At 41.6% G+C, this 23425-nt stretch overlaps 1 protein-coding gene across 1 annotated transcript in view; it reads left to right on the plus strand.

Moving 5' to 3' along the window:
* LOC149749336 (kalirin-like) overlaps positions 1-23425 on the plus strand; it is a 168520-nt gene that overhangs the window by 30984 nt on the left and 114111 nt on the right. The window contains exons 5-6 of the mRNA XM_089909901.1: positions 11376-11567; positions 22181-22410. Coding sequence (XP_089766027.1) covers positions 11376-11567; positions 22181-22410 — 422 coding nt within the window. The remainder of the gene's footprint in view (positions 1-11375; positions 11568-22180; positions 22411-23425) is intronic.

A 23425-nucleotide genomic window follows, 5' to 3' on the forward strand; every position in this document is an offset into this window, starting at 1 on the left:
GCCAACCTCTGGCCTCTAGGCCCCTTCCTATAAGTACCATCTTCTTTACGTTCAGTCTAAGCGTCAGGCCTGGCCCAGTCTCTGCCTTCAACTGCTCTCCATGCCCTGGAGGCAGAGGTGGGGAGGGTCAAGGAGAAAGTCCTTCCTTGCTTTGTGTCTCAGTCCCCTAGGGGTGGCCACATTTTCTGGAATCTGGCTGGTCCTTTCTTACAAGCTGGACCTGGTATTTTCTGTCAAATCACATTTTGTAACTTGTATTGGCAACCTCTAGGATTGACCCTGCCTTTTGGTCCAGAAACAAAGTGTTACTTTTTATTATTATAATATGCTAATAGTTAATTCTCATTATCTCTTTTGCTGTCTTGCCTGAGAGTGCCTAGATATTCAGCTTCCAGCCTGCAGCTGAGAGAAAATGCACTGAAGTTCCTTTAAAGCATAGCATGTAAATGAAGAGGGTTAGTGAGGATTAGAAGGAAAGAGAAAATCAGTAAAGGAGAACAGCCTAGCAAAGAACAACTGCTGTTCTTTTCTCGGAATTCCTCAGCCTAGGTACATTCTTAAACAAATGAAAGTTAGACTGTAGGAAATAAAACTTTACTTAAAAAATGTGGAGTTCTGAAAAATACACCATTTACTGTTAATAGGAAAAGATGTTGAAGCATTTTAGATATAGAGAGGAAAATGCTTTCCAGAAAGTAGAGAGGTGTGTGAGAATGGGACAGGGTGGTGATTGTATATGTAAATGCGATAAAGCCAGCATTTAGGTTCCCAGAGATAATCTCAGCTCTCAGACTATTTGTGTTGGGAGGTATTGGCATCTACAGTGGTTATATTTGGGATCAGTCCCAGTTAGTAGATTCGTAGCCCGTTTGTACAGACAGCCTCCCATTGAAGCAGCCTCTGATTAGGACTAGTCGTTAGTTGCCCCTTGTTTGGACATATACAGATTGTCCTAATGGAGGCAACTATTGTTTGTTCCCTTATTCAGGACACCTAGGAAGATGTCCTTCCAGCAGATGTAATATGGTGGGTTAACCCATCACTGACACCAAGTAGTTTCCTCCTTTCCATCTCATTGCTTTCCCACCAAAGACCTCTTTGCCATTGTCAGAGTCCATCCCTTCTTCCCCTGCAAGAGCCAGCAGATGACGGAGAAACATGTGCCTGATGCTCCAGGATGAAAACTGAAAAGCATTTTCCTCTGTCACCCTAGTTATCAATTTTGGCCGATTGTACATGATGTGCTATATCAGTACTGTATTTTAAATATGCTGTGTGCTCAACTGAATTTCTTTACTTTGTCCTGAGACTCTAACTCCCATTTACATGGAAAACACCCTCCCACTGCTAAGTAAGAGTCTTACAAAGGAACTTTTGGATCACTACTTACTCTTAAATTCAGGACTAGCTACATTAGGAGATAAGGTAAACGTCCATTTCCAAGGCTCACTGCTGACAAGACGCTGGGCTGCAGAGTTTTGGGGTTGAGTGCCTATTGAGAGCAGAGCACTGTGCTGGCAGGTATATTGATGAGTACCTGAGATAGAAAAGACGAGTAGGATAGGACTCCGTCCTCCAAGGAGAATTCAGTTCTCTCTGGAAGTCAACATGTACACACTGGAAGTTTGTTGCAAACAAGAATAGCAGTTGCAAATGAACAATTACAGTGTCATAATTTGAAAATCAAAGGCATAAGAGTGAGTAAAGTAACAGAGAAGCAGAGGAGATGGAGATTTTACATTGAGTCTTAGAGAGATAAATGGTTCAATGAAAAAAGAGCCTGGATGTTACAGTCAGAAACACAGCTTGCCATTTTCTAGCTCTGTAACATTCTCCAGACAAGTTACTTTACCTCTCTGAGCCTCATTTCTTTTCTCATTTGTAAAATGAAATCAATAATGCCTATCTTATGATTGGTTTCAAAGCTTAGAGGTAATGTATATAAAGAGCCTAACACAATGCCTAGCATACTGTACATACTTGGTAAATGGATACTGCCTTCTTTGACCCTTGGATTATTTAGAAGTGTGTTATTTAGTTTCCCACTCTTTGGAGTTTCCAGAGATATTTCTATTATTGACTTATAATTTAATTACTTTATGATCAGAGAAAATACTTTTATGACTCCTATCCTTTTAAATGTGTTAGACTTGTTTTATGGCCCAGAATATGATTAATCTTGGTAAATATTCTGTGAGCACTTGTAAAGAATGTGCATTCTGCTGTTGTTGGGTGGAGTGTTCTATAAATGTCAATTAGGTCAAGTTGGTTGAGAGTGTTCAAATCTCCTATATCCTTCCTAATTTCTTGCCTACTTTTCTATTAATTATTGAGAGGAGGCATTAAATCTCTGTCTGTAATTGTGGATTTGTCTCTTTCTCCTTGCAAGTTTATCAGTTTTTGCTTCACATATTTCAAAGCTTTGTTATTAGGTACATAAATGTTTAGGATTAATATATCCTCCTGATGAACTGACCCTTTTATAATTATGAAGTCGCCTTCTTTTTCCCTGGTAATATTATTTGCTCTGAAATCTACTATGTCTGATATTAATGTAGCCACCCAAGCTTTATTTTGATTAGTGTTATCTTACTATTTTTTTTTCTACCCTTTTACTTTTAACCTAGTTGTGTCTTTACATTTGAAGTGCATTCCTTATAGACAGTGTATACTTGGGACTTGCCTTTTTATCCAGTCTGAAAATCTCTTCCTTTTGATTGTGGTATTTAGACAATTTATTTAATGTGATTATTGATGTATTTAATGTCATCTTATTTATTTCTATTTGTTTCATCTATTCTTTGTTACTTTTTCTTCCTCTTTTGGATTAACTGAATATTTTTTATGATTACATTTTATCTCCTTTGCTGGCTAAATAGCTATCACTATTTAGTTACTTTAATGGTTGCTTCAGGGTTTATAGTATTTGTCTTTAATATATCATAGTTTACTTCAAGTAATATTATCCACTTTACATATAGTACAAGAACCTTACAGTTGTATACAGTTTACCCAGTGCAGGTTTGTACTGCTCAGGTCCATTTATACATAGATATTTTTCAATAGTAAATACTACAGTACTACACAGTCCACAGTTGGTTGAATCCATGGATGCAAGGGAACCTCAGATATGGAGGACGAATTAACCCCCATGTTGTTCAAGGGTCAACTGTGTTTCTGTTTCTCCCTTCCTGGCCTTTGTGCCATTGTCATATGTTTTACTTGTGTATGTGCTATAAACTCCACACTACATTGTTACTATTTTTGTTTAACCATTCAGTTTTCTTTTAAAGAGTTTAAATAGTAAGAAAAAAATCTTATATAGTCACCCATATAAGAGCACTTCCTGCGTGTGGATCTATATTTCCAACTGTTACCATTTTCCTACTTTCTGAAGGACTTCTTTTAACATGTCTTGTCATGCAAGTCTACTAGTGAAGAATTCCTTCAGCTTCTGTATGCCTTAAAGTGCCTTTATTTCACCTTTGTTTTTGAAAAATATTTGTGCTGGGCATAGAATTCTAGCTTGACAGGGTTTTTGTTTGTTTGGTGGGTTTTTTTGTTTGTTTTTCACTTTAAAGATGTTGCTCCACTGTTTTCTTGATTGCATTATTTCTGATGAGAAGTCTGTTGTGATCCTTATCTTTGTTCCTTTGTGTACAATGTATCTTTTTTCCCTTCGTCATTTTTAAGAATTCATTTTCTTTTTCCACTTGATTTGATTTGATTTTTATGTGCCTTGATGTAGTTTTCCTTGTGTTTCTTGTGTTAAGGGTTTGTTGAGTTTCTTGGATCTGTGGATTTATAGTTTTCATTAAGTTTGGAAACTTTTGGTCATTATTTCTTCAAATATCTTTTCCACTTCCCTCCCCTTCCTTTAGAGATTTCAATTACATGAATATTAGTCTTCCGAAAGTTGTCCCACAGTTCACTGATGCTTTAGATTTTTTTTAATTCTTTCTTTTTCCTGAGCATTTTATTTATGTGTTTATTTATTTGAAGTATGATTGATTTACAATATTGTGTTAGTTTCAGGTGTACAACATAGTGATTCAGTTCTCAGCATTTTAAGTAGTTTCTACTGCTATGTTCTCAAGTTCAGTAATCTTTTCTTCTGCAACATCTAACCTCCTGTTAATACCATCCAGTATGTTTTTTATCTCCAGAAGTGTAAAGTCTTTTGTTTTAATGTCTTCTGTTTCTCTGCCTAACTTTTTGAGTATGTGAAATAGCCATTAGCCAATAGCATATGAATAACCATTTCTAAGTATCTGTCTATTAATTTTAACATCTATGCCAGTTCTGGGTCAGTTTTGATTGATTTTTGTTCACCTCGTAAGTTATGTTTTCCTGCTGCTTTGTATGCCTGGTAATTTTTTACTACATACCGGACATTGTGAATTTTACCTGTCAGTTGCTGGATATTTCTGTATTCTTATAAATATTCTTAAACTTTTTTCTGGGACACAGTTAAGTTACTTGAAAAAAGTTTGATCCTTTCAGGTCTTTCTTTTAAAATGTGTTAGGGAATGCAAACTGGTACAGCCACTATGGAGGACAGTATGGATGTTCCTTAAAAAATTGAAAATAGAGCTACCATATGATCCAGCAATCCCACTCCTGGGCATATATCTGGAGAAAACCATAATTCGAAAAGATACATGCACCCCAATATTCATTGCAACACTATTTACAATAGCCAGGACATGGAAACAATCTAAATGTCCATCAACAGAGGAATAGATAAAGAAGATGTGGTACATATATACAATGGAATATTACTCAGCCATAAAAAAGAACAAAATAATGCCATTTGCAGCAACATGGATGGACCTAGAGATTCTCATACCGAGTGTAGTAAGTCAGACAGAGAAAGACAAATATCATGATATCACTTATATGTGGAATCTAAAAAAAGGCTACACATGAACTTATTTACAAAATAGAAATAGAGTTACAGATGTAAAAAATAAACTTATGGTTACTGAGGGGTAAGGGGGAGGAGGGATAAATTGGAAGATTGGGACTGACACATACACACTACTATATATAGAATAGATAACTAATAAGGACCTACTATATAGCCCAGGGAACTCTACTTAATATCCTGTAATGGCCTATATGGGAAAAGAAGCTAAAAAAGAGTGGATATGCATATATGTATAATGGATTCACTTCACTTTACACCTGAAACTAACACAACATTGTAAATCAGTTATACCCCAATAAAATTTTTTTTAAAAAATGTGTTAGGCAAGACCAGAGAAGTACTCAGCCTAGAGCTAATTATTTACCTTAGCTGAGGCAAGACTCATCTGAGTACTCTACCCAATATCCTGTGAGTCACGACGTTTTCCAGTCTACCTGGTAGAAACAGGTACTATCCCTCACCCAGTGAGAGTACTGCATGCTGTTACATCCAATCCTTTCAAGTGGTTCTTTCTCCAGCCTTGGGTAGTCTCCTCACACACAGATGCATCCTCTGTAGATCTGCCCCAGATTGGGTAAGGAAGGAGTGTGAGAGAGATTTGTCAACTGTAAAGTACTACTCAAATGGCATGACCTTGATCTGCCTGGCATTCACTGATGTCAAGATCCAGACAGAAGTATATGCCTCCCTAATGCCTGTGCTTCTATGTCTGTCTGTCTGTCTGTCTCTTTTATTTTTTTAGTGTTTGTGTCCTTTTGCTGCTTTCCTCTCACTGCTCATTGGTCCCAACAATGCAACCTGGAACGAAAGTCATCAGGAGGGGAGTTCTATCCTGGCCCTCTGATAGTTATGCTCTTCAGTCCATATTGCCTCTTTAGAATCATAAGAGTAACTTTTGGCCTCATCCTTCCTCATCCCCAGAGCATAGCCCAAGAGGGCTAACTTCATATTATCAAGGAGGCCAACTCTTAACACCGGAAATGTTTTTACTGACTGCCTCTCCCACACCTTGCCTGAAAAAGCCGGCCTCCCGTCCCTCTGCTTCAGCCTAAGAAGTCTGAAACCACAGCTGTATTGCTGGGATGCCCATGTTTTTAGTTATCCTAGAATGCTCTCTTTCAAAAAAGTAATGAGCGCAGGCTGCAGAAGGGGGAATGGAAGGTACAGGTATACTTCAGAGATATTGTGGGTTCAGTTCCAGACTGCTGCAATAAAGTAAATACGGCAATAAAACGAGCCACATGAATTTTTTGTTTCCCAGTGCATATAAAAGTTTTGTTTACACTATACTATAGTCTGTTAAGTGTGCCCAGAGCATTATGTCTACATAAACAATGTATATGCCTTAATTTAAAAATGCTTTATTGCTAAAAAATGCTAACCATAATCTGAGCCTTCAGCAAGTCATAGTAGTAACATCAAAGATCACTGATCAAAGATCAACAAAGATAATGATAATGAAAGAATTTAAAATATTGCGAGAATTACCAAAATGTGACACAGAGACAAGAAGTGAGCAAATGCTGTTGGAAAAACAGTGCCGATAGACTTGTTCAATGCAGGGTTGACACAAACCTTCAAGTTGTTTTAAAAAAAAAAAAAAGCAATATCTGCAAAGCACAATAAAGTGAAGATGAGATTTTATGCCTTTCGACATAAGGGCTTTTACATGATGGACACGGGCATGGCGGGGGGGTGGGGCGGGCAGGGAAGAACAGGAAGTGCAGCCATCTGTATGGCCCAAATCTCTGACTCAGGTCTCTGGCTACCACAGGCCCTGCTTGAAAGCCCCAGGGGCTGAGGGATTGATATCCCCGCACTCATAACCCATTTTCGCAACATCAATTAGGAAATGTCAGCAAGGGGCCAAACCCAAGACAGGGGGTAGGAGGCTGGAGAACCAAAGAATACCTAGGAACTGCACTCATAGTGAGGTTGGACTCTGGCCCTGGGGCAGAAACTGTTGTTAATTTGGTCAGAAGGTGAGCAGAAGCCTATTGTGATCCTTGCCCAATTTGTGTCAATGACAAGCATCAGTGTATTGCTCTGTTAATACTTTAGTTGGTATTCTGTAAGCACATTCTTGTTTCAAGACTGTGCCAGGAGGTAGGATAAACCAAATGGGATTGAACATGAATTCTAGGATGTGAGGTCTTATACCAAGTAGTTGATGAGGGCCAAGGATTGAATATTAGGATTGGTGGGGATTAATGTATTCTTTAATTATTCATTCCTTCACTAAATTTTTTTTTTTTTTTTTTTTTTTGCGGTACGCGGGCCTCTCACTGTTGTGGCCTCTCCCATTGCGGAGCACAGGCTCCGGACACGCAGGCTCAGCAGCCATGGCTCACGGGCCCAGCCGCTCCGCGGCATGTGGGATCTTCCCGGACCGGGGCACGAACCCACGTCCCCTGCGTCGGCAGGCGGACTCTCAACCACTGCGCCACCAGGGAAGCCCCCTTCACTAAAATTTTATAGAGCACTTATTTGGTGCCAGGCACTAAGGGAAAGATGTGAAAGACTTTACCTGCCCCTAAGTGGATGAGAAAGGCAAACATTTGCATTAGAATATGGTAGGTACCAAGGAGGGAGTTGGCACAGGTCACTCTGGAGCTAAGGGGAGTTCATCTAAGCCAGCCTTGGGAGAGAAGTGGATCTCAGGGTACACTTCCTGAAAGAAGTAACACCTGGGCTGGGCTGGGTCTTAAAGGGTAAGAGTTGGTCGTGTAAAAAAAAGTGGGGGAAGGACAGCCCAGGCAGAAGCACAGGGGAAGATTCAGTGCTGTGAGTTTCCGGAAGTGTAAGCAATTTGTTTCACAGGCTATTTGTAGGGAAGTGATGTGAGTTGAAGCTGAAGGGAAAAAGCAAGTGTCAGGTGAAGAAGGGCCTCGCACGGCACCCTGAGTTGTTTTACCCCAAAGTCAGTGGGAAGCCCCTGAACAGTTTTACGTGAAAGAGAGGTGTGACTGGATCTGAATTTAAGAGGCTCTTTCTGGTCGTGATGGGGAGGAGGGCTGGGTAGCGGGTAGAGCAGGGACCCCAGCTTTTAGTGCTGACCCTGTTGCCCTCCCCCCTGTCTCTCTTGTCCCTCTCTCTATAAAATCTTATTATCGCGCTCTTCCCTGCCTTATCCAATGTGATTTCCTGCCACTCTCCGATTTTAGTCAGGTTGGCTCAACTTATCCAGACATGACACGATCATTCCCATCTCTGAATCTTGTTCGTTCAACAGACATTTAGTAAGTGCCTATTGTATACCAGCCATGGTATCTGGCATGAAGAACCAGAGATGAGTGAGACATGGGACCTACCTTTAAGGGGCACACAGACCAGTACCTGGGGAGATACCCAGGGAAACACATCATTACCACGAGAATGAGAGCAGCTGTGTATGGGATAAACAGAGCACAAAGAGAGACAGTCCTGTCCATGAGAAACCTCTCCTTCTCTGCTAAATCCTGCCCATCCTCAGGCTTCTGCCTTCATCTGTGAGAGCATCTAGATGCTATACCCCAGTCATACTTCTCTTCTACCTGCAGCTGTCAGTGCTTTCCCATTACCTTGGACCAAAACACCTTAGCATGGCGTGCAAGGCCCCTTTTCATCTGATAGGGTAGTTTTGTTTGGAGCTTGGGCTCTGAAGGCAGACAACAAGATTTTAATCTTGTTTCTGTCACTTTTGGGAAATGTGACCTTAGCCAGAAATACTCTTTGCCTCAGTTTCTTTATCTGTAAAATGGGGCTGATGGCTGTATCGACTTCCTAGGGTTATTGTGAAGATTAAACGAGTTAATACATATGGTCCTTGGCATGTGAGAAGTATTCAGTCATTATCGGCTACTATTATTTGGTTTTCACTCATTTTCTTCTTAGCACCTGTATCATGCCAAGAAACGTTAATCCCTAATTATTGTGCTGCTTGCCCCGTTTAATGCGTAGTCACATTATTTCTCTCAAGGGTGATTTTATTCTCCTTTGAGGCAATATACATCGTATATGTATCTGTACTCCTGAGACACCTACAGTGTTGGCTATGTGTTAGGTTAACCAGCCATCCCGATTTTCCCAGGACTGACAGGCTTTCCAGGACACGGGACTTTCAGTGCTAAAACCAGAAAAGTCCTGGGCAAACCAGGACAAGTTATCCACCTTACATGCAGCGGAAACTTCACTTTTGCTTTTTATTTACCTCTTATTGGTCCCAAACTTAACTTGAAAGCAAGCTTGCTTTGGCTTGGCATAAATTTTTATTTATTGGCTAGAAACTACAAAGTCACAACCTCAGGGGCTTTTTGGGGATTTCTTGAGATTCCCTAAAGTTTAAAGTGAAAGATTTGAAAGATCCTTGAAAAAACTCTCTCCCATCAGCTCTGGGTTTATTTACTAGAAATTGCAGGCAACCCGCTAAGAGGCTTCCTTAACCTGGCCCACAGCCCCAGAGGTCTCCTCCCGCCTATCATTTCCCATCTCTCCCGGCATTTCCATCATGACTCTGAGTACTTCCTTCATTTGCCTTCCAGAATCAATATACTCTTACTTAACTCAGTGGCAAAGCCTCTTTCCTCTCACAAGTATCATCTGTTTCTCCATGAATCCCCCAAGTGGAGCTGAAGGGTTTTTCTTCCTTTTCATCCCCACTCCCAGCCCCAGCCCCATCTCACCTGCTCTGGGGACAGTGTTTACCTTGGGCAGTTGCTTGTCAGATGGCATTCCTTAAAGATCCACTAGGGCCTCTCTTGGCATCCCTTGAGGCCATGACAAGTGTTCACTGCAAGCCTGCTCATCCTCTGCAGTTCCATCAAGAAGCTGGGTCAACAGTCTCTGGGGTCTTCCACCTGGTGTATTAGTGTGCTAGGGCGGCCGTAACAAAGTACCACACGCTGGGTGACTTAAACAACAGAAATGTATCGCCTCACAGTTCTGGGCGCTAGAAGTCCAAGAACAAGGTGTCAGCAGGGTTGTTTTTTTCTGAGGGATATGAGGGAGAATCTGTTCCATGCCTCTCTTACCTTCCAGCAGTTTGCTGGCGGGCACTCTTTGGCATTCCTTGGCTTGTAGACACATCCCCCGATCCCCGCCTTCAGCTTCACACGGTGTTCTCCCTGAGCATGTGTCTGTCTCTTCATGTGGCATTCTTTTTTGAAAGACAGTAGTTATATTGAATTAGGGGTCCACCCTACTTCACTATGACTTGATCTTAACTAATTACATCTGCAATAACTGATTCCAAATAAGGGTCCCATTCTGAGGTACTGGGGGTTAGGACTTCACCGTGTGAATTTAGAGGGGACACAATTCAACCTTTAACACCCAGGTCTTCAGGTGAATCTAAAGAACTCTATGGGGAGCAGAGGCCACTTCAGATATGTGCAAAGTAAAGCACCATACAGTCATCACTCCAAAATCCATTCTAGTTCTCCACTCACTTTGCGTTCGATCCTGACTGTTTCTGCCGCCGGATTCACACCATCACCAGTAACCACTTGTTCACCATTCTGTAGGTCATTGTGCCGCTATAGGGATATTAAGAAATATAATGTACACCTGAGTCACCAACTGTAATCCAGGGCCTGTCTGGAGATCTTTTTTAAGGGAAGCCTAGTGAGGAAAGTTGTATCCATGGCATACATGTCATAACTGGAATATAGGTATTGCAGAGGCAGTGACTCCATCCTGATGGACAATAATTACAAGTTGGTTGCCTTTTAAACTGCTCTGGAGGCTACAGACAGGGATGGGGGGAGAGTGTGTGTGAGAGTGAGTGTGTGCATGTGGCAGCTTAAGATAAACAAAATCACCAGACTCATCCCCAACCTTCCTGCGAGCTTTAAGCCTTTGCTGGGCGCACAGGGAGTAGCCTGCATCTCCTCACTCTGGCTGTGGCTGCTTCCTTCTGTCGGTTCCCTGAGTTGCTGACCCTTTCCCCTCCAAAGAGATAGCTCCCTTCCAAAAGATAAACACCAGTAGTTACAAGGGACTTGGGGGCAAAGTCGAGCGAGTCTCCCCGTTATCATTTCCCTGGCGTCCTCATATAGAGACCCAGCCGATCTTCGTGGATGAGGTATTTCCAGCTCTGGCAGTTACAGCCTGAGATGTGAGGGCAGTGATGGATCTCCGTAAGGGTAGGGGGTCAGGGCGTGCGGCCAAGGAATGGGGATTCTAGCGTGTCTCCTCGCGTCTTTCCAGGCACGGCCCACCTGGGAGAAATCCCAGGGACGCAGAAGGCACCTAGCTAGCGCCCACTTGTTCCAAGCTGCCACGCAGGCTGCTGGCTTGCCGAGAGGCGGTGGGTGAGCTGGGCGCTGAGCTCCCCCGTGCCAAATCAGGGAGCTCTGGGCTCGGCGCCCACGCCCAGCTCTGGGCAGCCCGGGGTGGGTGCTGGGCGAAGGCGCGAAGCTCGGTTTGTGACTGCAAGTTGACTTTCCCTCACTGTCGTTGCTGGCAGAATACTTACACCAATGCGGACAAGCTCCTAGAAGCGGCAGAGCAGCTGGCTCAGACAGGGGAATGTGACCCAGAGGAGATCTACAAGGCAGCTCGGCATCTGGAGGTGCGCATCCAAGACTTCGTGCGTAGGGTGGAGCAGCGGAAGCTTCTGCTGGACATGTCCGTCTCCTTCCACACTCACACCAAAGAGGTAAGGGCAACGAGCAGAGGAGGGGTGTTGGCTGGGCTGCTTTGTTCCGGCAAAGGTCAGTGCAGTTTCCTAGCCGCCGAGGTCTGCCTGGGGTCCTGGGTGGTCTGGGGATTACTAGCCTCCTAAGGTTGATGATATTAACAATTTGCCCCTGATAACCTGAATTGAGGTCTCTACCAATATGGGGCAAAATTTCCTCCGCATCTCTAGTCAGGAGGGGGCTCGGGAAGGCAGGTGGTTTGGGGAGTCTGTTAGAGCATTTAGTCTGCAGCTGGAGGAATTTGGGGATCCCTGGTATAGAAATAGTCGCCGTAAGAGGCAATATTAGAGGATCAGAGACTCCCTTCCCACCCCACACCCAATTTTTCTTGGTTGCTGTTTCCTGTCAAAAATTAGAGTCCTGCAGAACTTTGATTATCTTTGCTACCAGCACGGAACATACAGAGTTTGCAAATCTGTTCTATGTTTTTATTTTATTTTTTTTTAAACAGAGGATTAAATCTTCTTAATGAGGTCTGCCACAGGGTGCTATCAAAGTGAAATGGTCCTCACCTTTCTCATTGTGGAGTGACAGCCAGTGAAGGAAGGGGGGACTGGGGTGCCTTCCATGCAGGAGGAAGCCAGCTGGGCTTAAATCCGGTCCCCGAATCATTCACAAAGTGGAGACAGGAGAGGGGAGGATGGATCACGTTGCATTGTTGGCAGGGCAGAAGGGCCCATAGAGAGGAGGAGGGTTGCAAACGTGCAGTTGCTCTTTGGTTCTGATTAACACGGGGCACTCTGAGATTGAGTAAGTGGCCAGTGAGGAAGCACGTTTGGCATCTTCTGTAATAACACCCTTGGCAGATGAACTCATTATGTGTGTGCATGCCTGTGTTCCCCCCAGGAATTCATTTTAATGGAGTATTAATTAAAGTTGGATTGTACCCTAGTTAATTAAGTTGATTTTTGATATTTGAAATGCATTAAGAAGCCTGGTTGTTACTCCTTCACAGGCTTTTCTGACACTTTGTAGGAATGAATGCAAATCATTGCAGTGCCTATCAGAGATAAACATGAAAAGATAATGTTTTCTAAACGGCGATTCCCCAGGCAGATGAAGGGCTGGGGAGCCCCGTGAAGCTGGCTCTGCTTCCTCTCTGTGGGACCTACGACCACTCTCTGATGAGTATCTGTAGAGCAAGGGGATTAGCTTTAATCCAGGTCTTCCTGCCTGGCTGTCTGCTTGCTTGTGGCTCACCCAGTTCTTAATAATGGTCTCAGAAACCAAAGGCATGTGTATTCTCTTTTAATTATGAGCCTGTGGGTGAGAGAATGGAGTATGAATGAACAGGAGTCATGTTCCTTGTGAGGGCTGTGAGGGTATTGGCTGCCAAGGGAGGTGATGGATGAGGTTAGTTTCCATGGAAGTGCCACTCCTGAAAGGGTGACTGAGGCTCCCAGGAACCCTTTCTAGCGGCATCTCCCACCTTCTGTACATGAAACTAGGAGGCTGGGATCCAGTCAGATCCTGCTGCTGTAGAACCCTGTGAGCTTGTGCAAATCACTGTGTCTCTGGCCTTGGGTTGCCTCATCTATAAAATTATGCAGTCGGACTCAATGGCCCTAAGGCCCCTTATGGTTCCAATGTGAATTCAAGATTCCTTTCTTTTTCTTCTCCTCCTCTTCTTCTTTATTTGATACTGATAATAATAATTAATAATAATAATAAATTAAGCCTGAGGTGATGCAGGTGATTTACCTAGGCTAAAGATTTGGTTTATTGCAAGCACTCAGTGTATATTAGGTAGTAGTCTTTTCTAATTGAGTACCTACTAGTTGTTAGACACATACACCATCTCGTGTAATCCTCATGAGAATCTCATGATAACAGACTTTATTGAACATATTTTCAAATGGGGAAACTAAGGCCGAGAAAAGAACTTGTCTAAGGTTACAGAGCTGCCAGTGCAGCAGAGCCTTGAGCCATCTCCCTAAACTGCGCACATGCTCTTACCTGCTACCACACATTCTGTCCTCCTTTTTCCCTCTTGTATCTCCTCCTGTCCTCTGCTCTTCTTTCTTCTCCTTGCTCATTTTTCCTCATTACCTTTTCAAACCCCAAAGCAGGGGCTTGATGGGGAGGGTAGCTCTTAGCTGAGAAAAGCAAAGTGTTCCCAGGGCTGGGGGTGTGGCACACAGGAATAGTCGGGGATGCAGTTATTAACCATTGTTTTCCCAGAGAGCTTTCAAACCTTGCTAAGCCTGGGGTCCTATTTAAACCTGAGACTTGTTTTCCCACCGTGGCTCAGTGTATACAACCACATTCATATCAAATAGTACCAAAGGGAGCAGCATGATACTGGGAGCAGGTGAAGAAAGGGAGAGGGAACTAAAATGGATGGGCCCCTACAGTGCGCTTGACTATTTATCTGTCTAGTCAATAGCCGTGAGAATTGTCATTTTTTATTCTAATTTTAAAGATCAGAGAAATTAATAATTTGCCCAGGGTCTTGTAGTGAGGATGTCGTAAATGTAGGGACTGATCCCAAATCTGACTCCAAAGACCATGCTTTTTCTCATTTGCCTTTCGTATAAAGGCCACGAAACAGAGACTTGGAGGACTTTTCTCCACCAGGGAATTCATTCAGACAGGAGGCTGTCAGGAAGTAGCATAGTCTCTTTTCTTCGGGACCTCAAAATGTGAGAGAAATTAGGAGCAGTCCTGCCTGGGTGCAAAGGCATGTGTGATTGTGAGGCTCTTTCTATTCAAGAGGTCTGCAACTCTCAGATCATACAGACTCTGACTTTTTTTTTCAGGATGGAAAGAAAAACATCATTTTGAGTGGCTATTGTGGAGGGGATGCTCATGGGGGCCATCCCACAGGACTTTATATCTGCATGTTTTCTCTCAGCTACTTTCCCATCCCCAAACTAGTCTGTCTGAGGCCCCTTTTAGGCAGAGTAGAGAATAAGACGTGTGAATGTATGTACACACTTAGGCATATGTGTTATACACACACCTGTTAAGTACAGCAAGATCTTATATGCCAGGGAGGTCAGATTTCCAGATCTAGATCTTCACTGAGCATGCTGTGTGCCTTTGGGAAAATTACTTACTCTCTGTTACTTCGTGATAATTATGATGATGACTATTACAAAATTGAGTAGTACAATACTAATACCCATTTTTTTCTTAGCAGAAAACTCCCCCCCCAAGTTTATTCTTAGAGCATCTCTAATGCAGGGTTAATAAGGAACTTGAGGACTCAACTCAGACATCATTTTTCCTGGAAATTCTTCCCTGGGGCTTCCAACTTCCCACCCAGACGGGACAGGAGCACTGTGTGCATACCTCCTCAAGATGCTGGGATCTCACTGAAGTGACTGGAGCTTCCTCGTTAAATTGGAGGTGCTCAGATGGAGCGTACACATGTGGGTTTAGATGTGTAGATTCAGATCCTACTGTATATTTCTCCTGCTGTGTCAGATACATAGTGATGCTGAATAAATATTGAATAGGTTTACTTGACAATGAGAAACCAGTCGTTTCTCCTAAAAAAATAAAAAATAAAATTTAAAAAGGCGGGGGAAGCCCATTCAATCACATGGTTCGTCTACTCCAGTTCTTTGACTTGAACTCTACAGACAGTGAAAACAAAGAAGGGCAGGTGGGGAATCTGAATTGCCTGTGGGGCCTTTCCTCTAGAGCCTGTATGGCAGGCAGAAATGGATTATTAGGGCAGAAGTCAGCATCCTTGGATGGGCTAATGGAGAAGGAAGTCCTGTAGTTCCCTATTCTGTTTAATACCTCTCAGGACACACCACCTCTCAAACCTTGCTAAGTGTGGGTCCTGTGTGATCCGGGTCTGTTAACTCTTGACTCCTTCTTCTTGACTCTATAGGCAAACTTCTGGCATTTTACTCAAGGCAAGATTAGTAGCCAAGTTTACTAGTCTACAAGTCTGTGAGGGAATTTTGAGTTGCTATGGATGGTTTTCTCTCTTACAGTAAATAGAGTGAATATTATTATATATATTATATATTCAATTATATTCGATTATAATTCAAATATAATTGGCCCTTCCTGATAATATAATATATAATATAATATAATATAATATATATTATAATATTCAATTATATAATATATAATCTTCTGCTCAGTTTTGCTAAAGATGTACTCTAATTAGGATCAGAGAGGAAACCGAAGGAAGATATGAAGAAGATATCCTCCAAGCTCATTTCTTCTGCAGATTGAAGAGTCTGCTTGATTCTATTTGCCTGCTTTGTGAATTCTTGGTGACTAAAGGAGTCTGGAGGGTTAAAGCCTTCTAACTACTTCATTGCAGTGTTATTAATAACCTTGAATACATTAGAAACCATCTAAATATTCCATGTTAAGTGCCTCATTAAACAAATCATAGTAAATCTATAGAGTGAAATATTATACAGTTATTATAAATCACACTGTCAAAGATCATGAATGGCATGAGAGAGGGCTTGTGGTATAACATATAAAAAACTGTATATCCATCATGGCCTCAATTTTGATCACACACATAGAATATCGGCTAGAAAGCGGTATACAAAGAAGCTAAGAATGTTATGGGTGATTTAATTTTCCTTTGCATATTTTATTTGTTTTATAAGTTTTCTTCAATGATATTTTCAATTGAAAATCAGAAACAATCTCAATAAATGTTATTTTATAAAAACAAAACTTCCCATCCCTACTTAGAGAGAAGGGCTACATAATAAAGAGAAGAGACAAACATGTGCTTAGAACCTTCTTAAGTACCCAGAACCTCAGCTATTAATACAAATTGTGCTGAACTTTCAAATGTCTTCTTTTTGCCTGGGGACAAGAGGCCAGCTGGCTGTCTGCTGGTCTGGAGAGCTAGGGGAGGATATAGGGAGAAGCATTTACCCAAGTCCTCATTTTCTTTGTCCATGGAAAAGGCATTTGTAGCAAGTGTCATCTGCTCTGCAGAGATTGTCCAGACAGAATTCTCTCTTCTTGCTGTGTTTCCATGGAAATGCTGCAGTTGCTGGGTTTTCAAAATATCCATTTTTAGATATTTTTGCAATCATAATATGAGAGTCAAATTAACTAAGGAACGTGACCAAGATAATCAACCTCAGCTCTTTATTAGGTAGTTTAATTAAATGCCCATTTCCATTTGTTTATAACCCAGTGAAATCATTCTTTCATGCTGTTTCCTTCTCAAATAGGTACACACACACATACCACAAATGCCACAGACACTCACGTATATACATGTTTCTCTACTCACCCACTGTAGAACCAAAACTAAATCAGTCTTCAAAAGACATAATGGCCTCAAGAACAAAACAGCTTCATCCTCTATTTCAGTTGCTAAACTGATATGGTGTTTATTTAAGAAATAAAAGCTGGTAGTCAATGCCAAAGAAAAATGATTTCTTCAGAATGAGGGAGGGGCGATTCATCCTGTGGAATTGGTGCCCCTTTCTGCATCTCTGGGGGTCAGCCAGTTGTTATCAGCACAGTGGCTACCAGAGCTGTGCAAATGGTACAGCCAATCAGCAGGAGAAGGTGATGGAGTAAAATTACCTCTTTCCTTAACCAGTCATCCCTAAGCCTCATTATTTCTACAAATCTCCTAGTTTCTCCCTTCTTTGTCCCTCCCTGCCCTTTTCAGTTGCCCTTTTCTCAGGCTCCCCACTATGCAAGCAGAATGGGGTCCATGTGCTGGCCCTTCCTGAACTCACTGGTTTCAGTCTTAGAGCTCACCTTATGTAGGGCATTGAAAGGCTGCCTTAACTCTCCCCCTGCCAAAGTTCTAGAAATTCTCAAATTAGGCTCATTCTTTTGGGTGTAGGTATTTTTGGCCACAATTACATGTGTTCTCTGATAGAAAGGGCACATAAAGCCATCTCAGTGTATATATCAACATGGAACAAATAGTTATTGCCAAACAGGGAGCAGAACCCTGAAAGAATGGTCCTCGTACAGGTGTGTTTGATCAAGAAGAGAGGATCTGACAATCCTATTTTTATGTTGGCTCCATCTGTAATTTTCCCTTTTTGTAATGTCCATGTCAGATTTGGGGATCAAAGTTATGCTTGTCTCATAAAACAGGTTGGGAAGTAAATATTACGTTTTCCTATTCGGTAGAAAAAATAAAAAAGAAGAGTGGGTCTGGAAATGGGTGAAACAGGAGGTTCTTTCTGGGGAGCAGGTGGGTGGATGGCAAAGGTGCAGTGCTAATATGTTAGACTCTAGATAAGCAGAGGGTTAAGAGGATTATCCTAGGAGAGAGAAAGGAAATGGAAGACAGTAGGAAGAAACGTGGCGGCTGCTCCCAAGCTGCCTCACTCACTCCATGATTTCACCTTGTTCTGGCAATGCCTTGTGATAGCTTGAAGTGTGAGATCATTCTGACTCAGTCTCATTGGCTCCTGATAATGAGTAAAGCAATAATAGACGTGGCTCTCTGACTTGTATTCCTTTCGAAGCAGTCTAGGTATGCTCTTCAAGGATAAGTCAGATAGACACATACACAGAAGGAAACCTACAGGAAATTTAGACAGTAGAAAAGTTACAGCCCCAGGAATGGAATATGGATCCTTACTCATAGTTTAGTGACACTGACGTTTACGTTCGTTCACTTTATGCTTCAGAGGTGCTTACAACAAAATTATGAGCATGCGATTTAAGCTCGTTGACACCAGGGGGTGACTGTGTGTGCATGTTTCTCGGGATTCCCTGTGGCTCCCTACTCAAGCTTTCCAGGTGGTAAATAGTAACTTGGTGGTGCAATTATCCTTGAACTGTTGCTAACTTTTGGTGTCTTGGTGTGAAAGCCGTGATTGCAGTTCTTCAGTTTAGAGAATCATTTCTATTACTACCCTCTTCTTTACCTCAGTTTCTGAAGAGAAACCATAGCATGTTAGAGTTGGAAGGGATTTTAGAGGTAAGTGAGAGAAATCACAAACACACACCTACACACACACACTAATGCACATGCACTTAAGTATGAAGTAATTGAAGTAAAGTAGTTTTCCCATGAGTATAGAACTAGCCAGACAAGGGAAGAATCGAGAATTATCTCCAGTAAATGTCAATTCCATTCAACAACTCCTTTCTCTCTGGGTTGTTTGGTTTTGTTTCTACAGAAGGAAAAATAGAGAAAGATGTCACTAACCCTTTGTCTCTGGTGCTGTAATCCCCTTGCCTTTCTCTGAGTCACATTCCCTAGCAATTTTATTTGACATTTTATCCTCTTGAAGGTAGACTGGCCCCTTCCTTTCCTCATCAGGCTGCTGACCACTGGGCTGAGCGGCATCTAATGTTGTACTTGATTGTTTATCTCTTAGCTGATTTTCCTTAGCAGTAGGTTTTAATCTACCTTAGACAAGAGTTTCTTTATAATATAGTAGACTATATGGCCAGAAATCTGAGAAATCAACTTCAATTCATTAATCAGAGAATTTTGGTGGGGAGGACACAGTTTTTAAATGATATTGACTCCTGAGGTCAGTGTATTATCGGACGTACCCAATCTTTCTCTAGTCTTTTTGTTTGTAACACTGACACCTCATCTTTGGCAAGTTTGGTCTTTGACTGTCCCTACAATTTAGCTGCATGACCACCAGGCGGAGGGAGTGTCATGAGTCATGGTGGATTTCCTCAGAAGAGAACGATGCTGACTTTCTTCCCTAGACCTACACCAGAGGTGTTCAAGTTTTTGTTAAAGGGGGGGGGGGGGAAGGAACTCCAAGCTGTGAAGCCATTAAAATAGCTTAAGGATGGTACTGAGAATAAAATTATCCTAAATAAAATAAAATCCTCAAGATATCTGTAAGCCTCTGTCCTCTGTCTCTTATTCCTGTAACGGGAGTGCCAGCCTCATCCTGAGCAGTCTTCCATCTCAGTGCCTGTCCTCCGTTGACACATTGAGTTTATTTTTCTTAAGTGACCTGCTTCCCGTCCACAATTTTAATCTCTCTCTCTCTTCACATAGTCTTTTCTTTTCTTGCTTTTTTTTTTTTTTAAGAAATATCTAGACTTTTCAGTCTCTAGGCTTTCTTTAGATATCCCAGGACAAAGCTGCAAAAACAGAAAAGAGGGGCCCAGCTCATCCTAGCATATTGGAAAGACCAAATCCAGTATTGATCTTGTGCCAATTTCAAAATGAAGGAGTATTTCAAACTTTCCCTCTGTCTTCTAGTGGGAACTAGAGGTGGCTTGCATGAAAAATACCTTTTAAATATAAGAATATCTAGCACTTGCATAGCACTTACTATACGCCAGGCACTGTTTCTAAGTGATATAATACATCTGTGTGAGGATGTCTGTGTGTGTGTGTGTACAAATAAATACATATGTGTATATATTTATTGGTATATATATAAGTTATATAAATGTAGAGTGTGTATATATATCTGCATACACACACATATATCTCACTTATTTGTATGTATATGCACACAGACATAACACACACATATATATCAACTTATTAGTAATCTTTACAACTCTGTGGGTGTAAGAACTATTACTGTTCCCATTTTATTGACAAGGGAAACTGAGGTGCAAAGACGGTAGGTTACTTACTCAAGGTTATATAGGAAATATGTGGTAGAACTGGGGTTTGAAACCCTTTTTTTATTTCCTTCTTTCTTTCTTTTCTTTTCTTTCTTTCTTTCTTTCACTTTTTTAATTGAAGTATAGTTGATTTACAATGCTGTGTGGGGTCTGAAACTCTTAACTACTATATCGCCTTTCTATACAATAATTTTTTAGAGATTCCGTTATCTCATACCCAAGGACTTCAGCACATCTGGAAAATGGTTTTGCTCTAGGCAAAATGACAGCCAGAAAGTCTGAAGTAATTTTAAGTTATAGTGACCAATATCCTGAACTTCCTAATTTCATACTGGTTTGAAATGTATACATTCATACCTGTAAGAATATGTATCCCAGCTTAAATGGTCTGGAAAACTTGTTTTGTGTTTTACAACAAAAACTTATTTGTAAAGAAAATAAACTGAATTAATTACAACCAGACACAAGCTACTAAATGACAGGAACACTGAAAAATAATAATTCGTATTCCTTATAGCTATCATCACAATGTTATAGGCTTATTGATAATGCTATTTGTTTATTTAAAGCATTGATAATAAGTAAATAATTTATTTCTCATAATTTTTGAAGTGAGCAGGGCAAATCTTATTCTTCCCATTTTGTAGATTAGGAAACTGAGGCTCAGAGAGGTTTTTGCCTGTCCAAAAAGAACATTCTTTATACCCCATTATTTGCTACCTCGAGGGCTCGTTAATCTTGTGAACTCAACCTCTTCTGCCACACTCAGGGCCTTATCCTCTCTAAAGAACAAAGAATAACTTGTCCAAGATATTTTTGTCTCTCTTTATTTTCTCTTTTTTAATCCCTTGTTCCAAAGGCCATACCATGATTTATCATACTGAGAACCAACAAGATGAAATAGTATTCTTAAGGTGAATATTTATCCATGTTTTTAACATGGGAGACTTACAGAATGTTAGAACCATAAAGTAATTAACCATTTTATTTTATGCTCACCCCAGCCTATTTTACACACGAAGTCTTGGAGAGCAAAGGGTATAGTGATTTACTCAAAGGCACCACAAGTTATAGGAAGAACAGAGGCCACAATCCATATCTTCTGGCTCCTTCTATGAATTTTTTCTCTCTACTGGCTTTTCTCCTGGTAGAGCCATGAGCTTATCTTTCCTGCTAGTCAAGTGAAGATTCCTTGTTTCTAAGCAAACATCAGACTCATCTTTCCCTCTACAATTCATGCAAATGCTCAATGAGAGCAGTTAGAAGAGGAGCACTGTGGCAGGCCACTGGAGATCTATTTTCAGTATGAGGAAGAGCTATTAATAAATGAGTTTTCAGTAATTCAATTCAACTCCATCATTTTCAGTACTTATTCCATTCAAAATGCTATACTTAGCTCTTTTAAAGTTGTCTGACCAGTAATATCATCCTGACTGCATTTCATCATCTTGAATATCATGGGAGAAATGTCTCATAGTTACATTGAAATTAAGATAAGCTACGTCTTTAGCATTCAACTTTCTAACCAACCAAGCAATCCTGAAAAGAACAAAATAATTTAGCATAGCACATATTTTCTTAATTAATCTTCACTTGGTTCTTACTGAGTGTCACATTCTTTCTTACATATTTGTAAAATCATGATACATTTCTAGGAATCAGCATCTAGCTAGCTGGAGGAAGTATACAGAGCTGTCCTTTATGAAAGATGAAATAATATTTGTCCATCACCAGTTTCCTGTTCTTCCCAGTCGCTCAAAAATGAGTGAGCTTCCTGCTCTAAGACCACAGTTTCCCTAAACCACTGGGAAGTAAGGCTGAGGGTGGTTCCTGTCCTTCAGGAATGCCAGTACTAATGGAGTAAACTTAACAGAGATGCGTAGTGAATACAAATATAGAAATGTAAACTGACCCGTAGGGGTGCTGATTAGAAGGACAGTCTGATACCGCACTGACTGGTTGAGGGTAGGTTGGGTGACCTCAGTTCCACACTCTTGCCTTTAACCCCAGCCCTGGCCTCTCCCACATGCCCTGAGTGGAGTCTCTGCTCTCTCCCCCGCAGCTGTGGACATGGATGGAAGACCTTCAGAAGGAGATGCTGGAGGATGTCTGTGCAGACTCAGTGGATGCGGTCCAGGAACTGATCAAGCAGTTCCAGCAGCAGCAGACCGCTACTCTGGATGCCACACTCAACGTCATCAAGGAGGGCGAAGACCTTATCCAGCAGCTCAGGTCAGCGCCTCCCTCCCTGGGGGAGCCCAGCGAGGCCAGGTCAGCATGGGCAGTGCTTTCCAGTGGGAAATGCCTCGGACTAGACGCGAGATAAGTCATCATGTTCTGGTCTTGGCTCAGCCGCAGCCAGCTTTGTGGTCTTGTGTGAGCTTTGGTTTCTCCATCTGTCAGATATAAAAATGCCTGCACCCCACCCAACTTGAATTTAGAGTGGAAGAGTCAGTGGAAAAGCTCTGATGTTTCAAAGCATTATGTATCATTGAAGACATTATTCAGCGATCAATAAGTAATATAAATACAACAAAAATTTAAATAAATAGTATCTTCATTAAGAATGATGGCATATTTGGTCATGTGGAGAAATAGCCATTATGGAATATAGTGTTATTTGGCATCTGTTCTCAGGCTGCCTCTGAATTCTAGTGCTCCAGTTGGTGAAATGTAACCCCAAACGGTTGCCTTTGGCCCTGTTAGAATGTAGGGAGTGTGTGATGTGTCCCACTCTGCTCTCCACTTACCCACATATGACCTTTCCACCATTCCTTGCTGCCCAGAAAATAAAACTCCTTCTCTATTGCCCTAAACAAACATAACTAAGAAGGGATCTTAGAAAATCCTACCTTATATTCATTTAGAATCATCCACACCATTGCCTCCTTTCTGTTGGCATCAGTGTCTAGTTTCCTGTCCCTGTCAAGGGCATCGGCTCCTCGGGTAAAGTGTCATGAGGCCTTGAGCAAGCCCTCAGCAACCAGCCCTATGCCCAGGTGCTGTGTAAATAGGATTTGATGGTGCTGATGACGTCTGCCTGCGGGGACTCGTTTGTATCCTCAAATCACTGAATGCCGGGACCTCTGCCAGCTCTGGACAGAAATAATCTCGTCAACAAGTCCCAGAACAGTCCTGGAGCCAGAGGGCATTACTTCAGTTGGAGAGGGCTTCCCCACCACCCCATACCAGTTGTCCAATTAAATAAACAATGAGAGCTTACCTTAAGATGGCCCTGGCATGTTTTTCTGTTGGATTAATCATTTCTATTCCAGACATGCACATG

The sequence above is a fragment of the Delphinapterus leucas genome, chromosome 4 (assembly GCF_059928025.1).
Source record: "Delphinapterus leucas isolate spDelLeu-1000000601 "Yukka" chromosome 4, BTC_Dleu_Yukka2, whole genome shotgun sequence".
NCBI classification, from domain to species: Eukaryota; Metazoa; Chordata; class Mammalia; order Artiodactyla; family Monodontidae; genus Delphinapterus; species Delphinapterus leucas.